This window comes from Cyprinodon variegatus, unplaced genomic scaffold (genome assembly GCF_000732505.1).
Source record: "Cyprinodon variegatus isolate N-32 unplaced genomic scaffold, C_variegatus-1.0 Scaffold595, whole genome shotgun sequence".
Taxonomy (NCBI): Eukaryota; Metazoa; Chordata; class Actinopteri; order Cyprinodontiformes; family Cyprinodontidae; genus Cyprinodon; species Cyprinodon variegatus.
Genome location: NW_015151048.1, coordinates 260,944 through 270,863, shown reverse-complemented (window position 1 = coordinate 270,863; position 9,920 = coordinate 260,944). Strand labels below are relative to the sequence as shown.

General features: G+C 40.6%; 1 protein-coding gene across 1 annotated transcript in view; it reads left to right on the top strand.

Annotated features, from left to right (window-relative positions):
• g2e3 (G2/M-phase specific E3 ubiquitin protein ligase) overlaps nt 1-9,920 on the top strand; it is a 22,093-nt gene that overhangs the window by 2,847 nt on the left and 9,326 nt on the right. Inside the window, exons 2-6 of the mRNA XM_015392538.1 lie at nt 1,782-1,852; nt 3,352-3,449; nt 7,485-7,586; nt 8,276-8,400; nt 8,723-8,917. Of these exons, the coding sequence (XP_015248024.1) occupies nt 1,795-1,852; nt 3,352-3,449; nt 7,485-7,586; nt 8,276-8,400; nt 8,723-8,917 (578 nt within the window). The 5' untranslated portion in view covers nt 1,782-1,794. The remainder of the gene's footprint in view (nt 1-1,781; nt 1,853-3,351; nt 3,450-7,484; nt 7,587-8,275; nt 8,401-8,722; nt 8,918-9,920) is intronic.

Below are 9,920 nucleotides of genomic sequence, written 5' to 3'. Positions count from 1 at the left end.
AATGGAGGCAGAAGATGTCTTTCAGTCATCAATGCTCACATTCAGAGACACACAGGAGCTCTTTAAGCTGGACACCGTTTCATTCACAACACCTGTCCCATCAACCAGGAATACTTTAATAATCCCAGGGAGGGATTACTTTAGTTACATTACTCCATCTGTAATAGAGTGACTATAGGAGCAGTTAGATAGAACACTATTTCATTCACTATATATAATCAGGGGGCCCCGCTCCATCTCTCCATCAGTTTGGGGTCCTTGGCCTGGAAAACCTTGAGGACTCCTGCCTTAGAAGGTTCCTGCACACATAATTAATCCTCAGACTGATTTTAGATGTTATTAAAGCTCATGTATCTGGAGCAGGCGGTGGCCCGCCATCATCAAAATTACAGCAGAAGATCATCTGCTCATAACTTAAACAAAGGGTTTAGGAGTGGATCCATGGTGGGACGGGTTCTGGACTCCTGGACTGATCCAGACCACTTCAGTCAGCAATAAGCAATAAGTGTGTTCAGGTCATTTAATGCTCATCATTAATGTACGTAGATGACATCAGGTCAAACCAGAACTCACTCTGACCTGAACGCTAGGCCTCAACCTTCTAGCCAAATATCAAAATTACGATTATCTTCAACCAATGTTGTGATTTTATTGCGATTTTTCCTTTCCACTAAGTCACACACATGTCAATGTTTTTTCATGACCTTGAAAGCCTGCTTGTCTAGAATCCAGCGCTGCAGGACTTTGCTGTAACATTTGCATGGAAAAGTTCTTAGTTCTACTATAATGCATAGATCTAGATTCTAGCTGCTACTCTGTTCCCTTCTGTGCGGCAGGATGTCCACTTTAATCGTTTTACTGCCACCTAAAGGGCTGGGAAGAAAAATGAGTGTTCTATTACTGTTAAATGTATTGTGACTAAAAATGGGTTCTATGCAATTTGAAAATTGCATTATTCTAAATTGCGATTATATTGCAAATGCATTTAATTGCCCAGCCCTACTGAATGCTGGGATATTCTGGGGTCTAAACCTCCTCATGTGCTCCAGAGGGGCACTTTGCCTGGACCTGTGTGGTCCAAAGCACCAGCAGCTTTAGAAAAATCCTGGATCAAAAATAAAAGTTGTAGTTCCACAGGAAGTTTGCTTTGGGATGTTTGGGCTAATTCATGCTTACAGTTCCTAGACAGTGATAACTATCATGCAGGTAAATATCAGGAGAAATTCAACAATAGGAATGCTATTTTACAGGAAGACGCACGTTTGGAGCTACGCTGATTAAAAAAACCTTTGATTCTTTATCGGCCATTTTTTTTTTTCCCTTCAACAAATTAAAGTCTATTAAAGGCGTTTCTGTCAAACTCTGAGCAAAAACATCATCCAACGGCAACAGTATCTACATGAGAAATAATAAAGTTAAGCTACCAGAATATTGTTAAAATAGGATAAGTACTTTACTGTATTACAATATATTAGTGGTTTTTAATGTAGGCTGATAAAATAAAACAAATAAGAAAACGGAATCACAGAATGGGAACCAAGCTGAGGCTTAATTAAGCCAGGATATCCAGATAATCCCAGCTTAATCCCAGCTTAATCCCACATCCCGCTGTTGAATTAAACCTCGCGTCTCTTTTGTTCTGCTGTGATTATATTTCTCATCTCTGACTGACTTCCTGTGGAGTAACATAGAATAGCAGCTCTGATCAGAGTTCAGTGGTGATGGAGCCGTTTGCTGATTCTTCAATATATATCATCAAACTCCTCCTCTGCGTCCAACAGGTTTGAAACCATCATGGGGAAAAGGTCGAGAAGGTTTAAGGAAGCAAGAAAGTCTGGCACCAGTGAGGACTGTAAGTAACCCTAGCCTAACCCTTTCCTAACTGGTTTCCAGTGGTGCTTTTTAGCTGGGAAGGACATGATGGTATTCCACTGTCCAGTTTACTGCTATTTAAATGATCATCCGGTTTGTTTCCCTCTAGAGGTTTGATCATGTGGTTCTCTGCTGTTTATCATCATGTATTAAAGTACCAGAGAGGCCTGACAGCAGCAATGTCTGCAGAGATGCAACTGCTGTCGTCTTTTTGCTAATCCATTAATATTCAGATAGCAAAAGGTTTGTTAAAGATTTTATTTTAACAGAATTTAAACCTGGTGAAAGTTTTCCATCTATAGGGAACATTGACGATTGGGAAATATCTCCTGCTCCATTCTCCTGTCATTAGGGAGCAGAACCTGCAAGATACTTGAATTCCTCCACTAGAGACAGGAACTGTCCTCCGACCTGAAGGGGACACGCCATCTTTTTCAGAACCAGAACCATGGCCTCAGACTTGGATCAGCCGCTTCTCATCCCCTCTGCAGGAGGGAGCCAACAGAACCACGTCATCCGTAAAAAGCAGAGACCCACTGGTCCCCAAACCAGACCCTCTCTGGTCCTTGGCTGCACCTGGGAATCCTGTCCATAAAGGTTCTGGACAGGATGGGAACCACAGGGAGGTGCTGATGGATCCCAACATGCGCAGGGAAACGGGTCCAACTTAATGCCGGCAATACGGACCCAACTCCTGCTCCCATGACCCCGACTCCGTGTTGCTGAAGCGCCCTCTACAGGGCACCACAAGGAACACGGACCAAGGCCTTCTGCAGGTCCACTGTTCCACGGCCAGAACCAGAACCACACCGCTCCTCCTCAGCCCAGTCTGCTTATCCAGGGCCACTGACCCAGACCTCCATAGGAGGCTGAAGAGGGGTCTCAGCCATGACGGCCCGAAGACAAAAAACAGTTTAAGGTCAGATCGCCATACGCTTCAAAAACACCAAAAAGTAAATAATTAAATCGTTTTTTTGTACATGAGTAAAAGGATTACTCGCCCGTTCAGGTAGTTTAAAGTCTATTTTTCATACAAAACTTAATGGATAAACTGGTAGTAACTATGGGTATGCTGGTCTGACTGGGTATGCTCATCTGACAGAACACCACCACTCCCCCCCCCCAGCTTTTTATTGTCATTTCACTCACAAGTACAGAGCAACATCCAGAACTATGAGGCCACCGTGGAACGTTTCTATCAAGCATCTGACTTCCTTCCACCGTGCAAACTCTGCTTTGGAAACGCAACAGCTGCTGTCAGACATGGAAAACACACAACCTCTTTATAATATAAAGGTTTTATTTCCAGCAGTGAAAAACAGCCAACGTTCTGTTGGAGCTTTAATCTTTCCACATGTAAACAGAAGCTTTGATGATATTTTTCTTTGTTACTGTCAGACAAAAGAAATGCTGCACTAATGAGAGCTCATAGAGTTTGTTTCTAGAAGCTGAGACTGAGTGCGCTCTGTGTGTTTGCAGGCTGTGCTCTTTGCAGGCGCAGTGACGACGACCCGGCCATGTTTGGAGAGAAGCTCAAACTGGAGGAGGAGAACTTCTCCGTCCATTACTTCTGTCTGGTGAGTTCTCATCAACAGGCTTCAGACGGTCTTCAGTACGAAGCTTTAAATATCTTTAAATCACTGTTGCCATGGAAATAATCTGTCTAGAATAGGTTTTTCTGAGGATCATCTGCGGCGTCTCACATCAGAGCCTTTATGCTCCAACAAGCCATCATTAAATTATTAAATCAGCTGACGGGTTAATTTAATAACCATTTAATCATGATTAACCGATTCAGCCCTGGTATCCATCTGTTCTTTAATTGTTTTTTTTTTATTAATTATGGAAAAAAAATTTATAATTTTTTCTGACTGTAACTCATTTTAAAGCAGCTCCTCTAATTTCAAATGAATGCAAAGAAGAAAGGAAATAAAAAAAACAACAGTTCTATTTGCTGAGATAAATTTAAATCAAAACAGTTTATTCATACGGGGCTAATTCATATCACAGCATCTTTATATGAGTTATAGAATCGATTCAATCAATTATCCAAACCGATTCATTAACGGTTTTCTCTATAAAGAGACCCAGCTGATGGCATCGAGCCGTTAGCTATGCTGACATTCAAAGAATTTCAGAATTGGATTAAGAACTATTCTCAATGTAAAATTAATCGTAATAAATAAAATATGTAAAGAGGTCATTTATAATAGGCCTGGGCAATTAATTGCATTTGCATTATCATCGCAATGCAATAAAATGTAATTTTCAAATTGGAGACACACTTTTTTCTAACTCCGGCACTGTAAGTGCCGGTAATAAAATGTTAAAAATGGATTTGTCTTCAGAAAAAAAGAGAAACTTTCAGCTAGCATACAGGTCACAGGCAACAAGCTAAAGTTACAGTAAAGTCCTGCAACAATGGACTTTGGACATTTTCAAGGATTTAAAAAAATTGTAACCCTGGAGTGAAACATCTTGCTTGTCTGTAGTGCAAAGTGAAATTTACAATAAATAAAATTGCAATATTGGTTGAAAATAATCTCAATTTAGATTTTTGGTAAAATCGTTCAGCCCTAGTTTGTAATAATCCTAAAATAGTGTCAATGTGAGCCGTTCACTGTGTCGCTACGTATCCTCCTGATGATGCGGCCTGGCTGCTCGGCCACAGGCTCCTTTGGCTGACTGTTGACAGAGCGGGACGTTAACCCAGGAGATCAGATCTCTCTGCACCTTTACACAGTTTTTAGACCCAGCTTTGTTAAATACCGACTTAAAAGAAACAACGAAAAAAGTTTTTTACACACCTAATTTATAGGATAAACAAAATAGAACCTGCTGGATATAGAAAAGATTCATTAAAAATGTGTAACGCATAAAATTTACAAAAAGCAGGGATGTAGAACTATCATTAATAGACAAGCTGATGCTAACTGTGAGATAGCTCTCTGATTTTAGTTTAATCCACCAATCAGTTCTGTTAGCAGAGGTTTAAACAGGTTGGAATTCTGGTTGGAATTACAGTACTGCTCAATCGTTTTGCCAAAAGTCTGAATTGTGATTATTTTTAACCAAAATGCGATTTCATTTCAATTTTCTTTTGCACCAACCCAAATTTGTCGATGTTTCATCCCAGGCTTTCAGGTTTTAAAGTCTGCTTGCCCAGAATCCAAAGTGTTTACTTCATGCATGCATGGATCTGCGTGCTAGCTGCAGCTCTCACTATCTTTCTGAATGTTGAAGAAATCCCACTTCAAGCGTTTTACCGCCATCTAAAGGGCTGGAGGGAGACATTTAGTGTCCTACTTTTCCTAAATATAGCCAGATAAAAAAAAATCAGTGCTTTGCGATTTCAGAATTGCGTTTTGTTAAATTGCTTTTATATTGCAAATGCAATTAATTACTCAGCCCTAGTTGGAATGTTAGAACTCGGATCATGAAGGTCATTTCCTCATAGAGCTTCTCCATCTACCATGCTATCTGCTAGCATGTTCCAAAGGTTTATCGTAGGTTTTCCATCATCGTCTCCTTCTGATGGGAGAAGTTCTGCTGCTCCTCCATCAGCGCTGCTAAATGGGCCCATTTAGGAGAACTGAAGGAGTTTATCTGAGTTTATTTTCACTAAGAGAACCACAGGAAGTTCATTCTGGATCCTTGGATCCATTAAAGGAAAAATCCAGTCAGCAGAAATAATCAATGTATCATTATCTATACCTAAAACTAATACGTTTGTGGTGATTTAATGAATTTAGCGTTAATTAGTAAAGAAATAAAAACAATATTTTTCGTCACAATCACTGAGTCCGGGAGCGGCCATTTATGCCCAAATACATTAACCCCTCCCTCCTGCCATCTTCCAGCAGTGAGGTCACGGTGCGGTAAGCCTAGCGCCATTCTCCCCGCTTTCCAAGCTAAATCAATGGGAACTACTAGACACATCTGCAATCAACAACAATTATTGAAGATTTCCAGAGGACTTCACCATTGAAATTCACCAGAGCTATAGTGAAACTGACAATGCCCACGTGCATGGCAGCTGGATGCTGGAATACATCGGGTAAAAGTGAAAAAAAGAGTTATTCCACCTTTCTGATTCCTGATCCTCCACGGACGGGTTGGTCGTTGGATCGCCAACTTGAAGAGGGAGGATTTGCCATCGAACTTCTGGCCAGAGAAAAAACCCGTAATATGTAGCCAACATTTGGAAGAAGAATGTTTTCAAGATGACTTGGATAATAGCGCGTTGTGACAAACACCAGATACAGCACTGGGACTTGATCAACAGCCGATACCGCACCGTGACAATGTCACTAACCAGTAGGTGGCAGTAGTGTTCTTTGACAAACATGGATGCCTCCAGTAAAGCACATTCACATGAAAATGACTCTGAATTAAAAACACTGATCATTTATTGAACAGGATGGAATCATTTCAGATTTAAAGAACTTTTTTATTCTGAATATGAACGACTTTTCCTTTTAAACAGTGGAAAAAATGAGACTGGATTCTGGATCCTTTCATGGTTCTATTCTAGCATGGCTCCACTCTGACATTAGTTCCCTCACAGATACCGCCTCCTTCCCACTGAGAATAACGGGTTAATGCGTGTTTTTTAAACTCTCTCGACAGCATCTACCTCCAGTCAGCAAAAAAAAGCTGCTCTATCCCCTCCCTGGCAGCTGCATGGCCTCTGCCCTCCTGCAGCTGTCTGGTGACACCATCACACTGGCTTAGCATTGATGATGTCACCAGAACGACAAAAATCAGGAAAGTAAACAACCCAGAGCAACATGTCAGGAAGCTAGGGTGTAGCTAGTGTGCTTTATTGTTTCTATATTATCTGTCTGAATCCGTCTCACCAGAGCTGCTCCACATTAATCGAATGTATGAATGAATGAGTTGTTTCTGCTTGTTAGATCAGAAGCGACTGGCGCGGCGTGTTTACTTTCGTACGTTGCGTATCAAATAATTCAGCTGGTCAACTGGCTCTATGTTCCCACAGCATGCCGATCAGAGCCGAGGCGATTTTAACGCGGGTCGCTTGCCGAGTCTTTTGACCCGGGTGGACACGCATCTGTTCCCACTGCCACTAAAAGCCCATTGTTCCCAGTTTAAACGGGTTTTTAGAGCCAGTGAGGCTCTGCTTACAAATGAACAGTGGTGCCCTCTAGTGGACGGCAGTAGCATTACGTCCCTTTAAGTGAAAGTTATCAGTTAATTAGATGCAGCAATTTTATTTTAATCAACTAAAACCAATAATTGACAAGTAATCGTATGTTTATTGTTTACATCCCACATAATTAGTGAACGTTTCCACATAAAGAACAGAGGGTTTAATGCAGGTTATGCAGTTCTTTGCATTTGATCTTGATGCTTTGTTCATCGGTCAGCAGTAATGATGTCTGAGATTAATAAAAATGGGTGGATTAGGGCTTCAGTCTGATAGATTTGGTTCATCACTGCTTCATTAAAAGATGAGGAACCTGGAAACAGGACAAGTTGCTGCAGAGCGGCTCCAGAGAAGGTTGCTGCCTCTCTGGTTACGGCTAGTTCGCACCCTGCAGTCTTCCTGTTGGTTTGTTGCTCAGGAGGCTTTTTGATGTGTTGTGCAGCTGACGTCGAGTGGAGTTTACCAGCGAGGAGAAGAGAGCGAAGGCGTCTTTGGTTTCCTTGTGGATGACATCAAACAGGAGATCCGAAGGGCCTCTCGCCTGGTGAGTGCTCGGGTTTTATTGATCAACGCTGCACAGGTTCCCATCAACATCAAAACCATTTCTAACCATTAAGCAACAAAGAGTTGGTTTCATTTTCCCAAAGAACAAATCAGACAAGACATCAAATGAATAGACTTAACATGATTTAACTGAAGAGGAAAAACTTCTGATCTAACATGACATAACTGGAAATGAACTGGTTAAACAAAATGAACAAAGGAGGCTCATACTGATCGATTAGACCAGAAGAGTTTAGGGGAACATCATATCTGACAGATTTAACGAACATAAAGGAACACTACGCCCAGAGCGCTGAAGAGTGTTAGGGCTGAATGAACCTAAACCCCCCCACCCCCCACATCGCTTGTTCTAAGCCTTTCTACCCCCCTAACCTGGGCAACAACCTTAAACCTACTGGTTCACCTGTAAAGCCGTCCTGAGTAGCAAAGCTCTGACAAACTATGGCTGAATAAAAAAACATTCGTCTTTTTAAACACAAGAAATTTGAAGGTTATATTTTTCTGTTTCAGAAAGTTTATGTTTCTTATATTTCTTTATATTTCTCTTGATGGACTTAGGATTGTTGGAAACTTGGAGTCTTTTCAAAAAGCCGACCGTAGCTGAAAGTGACCTTTAGCTTCGCTATTGGAAGACAAGCAGGCCTTGATGTTTGAGTGTTTGTGCCGCAGACGTGTTTTGGTTGTAAGAAGAAGGGAGCGTGCGTCGGCTGCAACGTCAGGAGCTGCAGGAGGGTGGTCCACTTCCCCTGTGGGAGGAACCAGATGTTCATCACTCAGTTCACCGAGATGTTCCCGTGAGTATCGACCCCAAACAACACAACCATAGAATCCAGATGAACAATGAAGATTTCCCATTACAGCCTGATGGTGCACAGTGAAAAACACATTTAGGTTCAACTGCTTTTAACATCCGGTTCACATTGAAGACCCATTTACATGTATGAGAGAATATTCATTTCAAGGTGTTAACATGTAATTATGCATAAAAACAGCTGTAGACTGTTAGGAGAAACGATTATAAAACTCTGGGATGTAAAAGTCTTTGGAATCAGAGACGGCGATGAGAAGACGCTGGAGGCGGGAACGTTGTTTAACTAAATGTGTGTTTGCCTCCAGGTCTTACTGTCAGGACCACAGTCCCACTCAGACCCTCAGCGTGGACTCAGACTTCAGCCTGCCTCAGTCCTGCTCCATCTGCTTGGACTCCATCCATCCCATCCTGTCCTACTCTGTCCTCAAGTGTCCGTCCTGCCATACCAGCTGGTTCCACAGAGACTGTGTGCAGGTACCTCTGACCCTTCAGGAGATCTTCTAAAGAAGTCGATCATCTGGTTTTAAAGGCTGCTGTTACACTTAGACTCAGCTTTATTTATCCATTGAGTTTACTCCTTTTAGGGAAATTCTGGTTCTAGGAACTTTTATAGAGTAAAAGCAAGATGCCATTAAAGGTAAAAATATAACAGATAAAATAAAAAGAGTGTTTGTAGCCAAAAAAGCATTAAAAAGAAAGAAAGAAAAGTAAAAAGCAGATATAATTATAGATGTTAGTAAATGTGGATGTTTTTAATTCCTGTTTCTAATGAGCCTTTGATTCTCTGCTGAGTCCCAATCACATCATCTAACATGCTTTAGAAAGCCACCGCCCCATCCACTGGAAAAACACACTAGAAATAACTCAAAATGACTTAGATCAAGTTTATTTACCCTTAATTTAAGTCAGTAAATGAGACAGTTTACCAATGGAATGAGTATTTCTACTCTTAAAATAAGATAATTGGATAAAAAGCACTTTAAATCAGACAATGCAATAGTTTCTTTTTTATTTTTAAATGGTCTTGTTTCATTGGCAAAGAGTCTCACTTACCTCCTCATTCAGAACAAAGGCACTTATTTTGAGGAAAAAATAACTTATTTTGATTTTATTTTTTTGCATTGTATGGAGTGAATTTTATTTGAAAAAATATATTACAACCAGAAATAAAACTTTAAAAATGTATTTAATTGAAAGAGGTTGTAAGTGTATCTTTGCTGTTTTCTCAGATTATATATTTTATAGTTTTTTATTTTTTCCTACTTTATTTTTCTAAATGGTTTGTATAGATTTTATATTTTAATGTTTTTTTTCTTCTGTTAAAAGACTGAATCTGTTCAAACTGCATTTTCCTGGTGGCCCCTCTGCAGAAGCAGGCTTTATTCTGGAGAGGCTGTTTTTATTGGTCCACAGAGACATTTTAAATCTGCCTTAAAGTGACATTTTATATTGGCCTTAAAGGAATAGTACACCCAAAACATGATTAGCCTTCATTTTCTACTC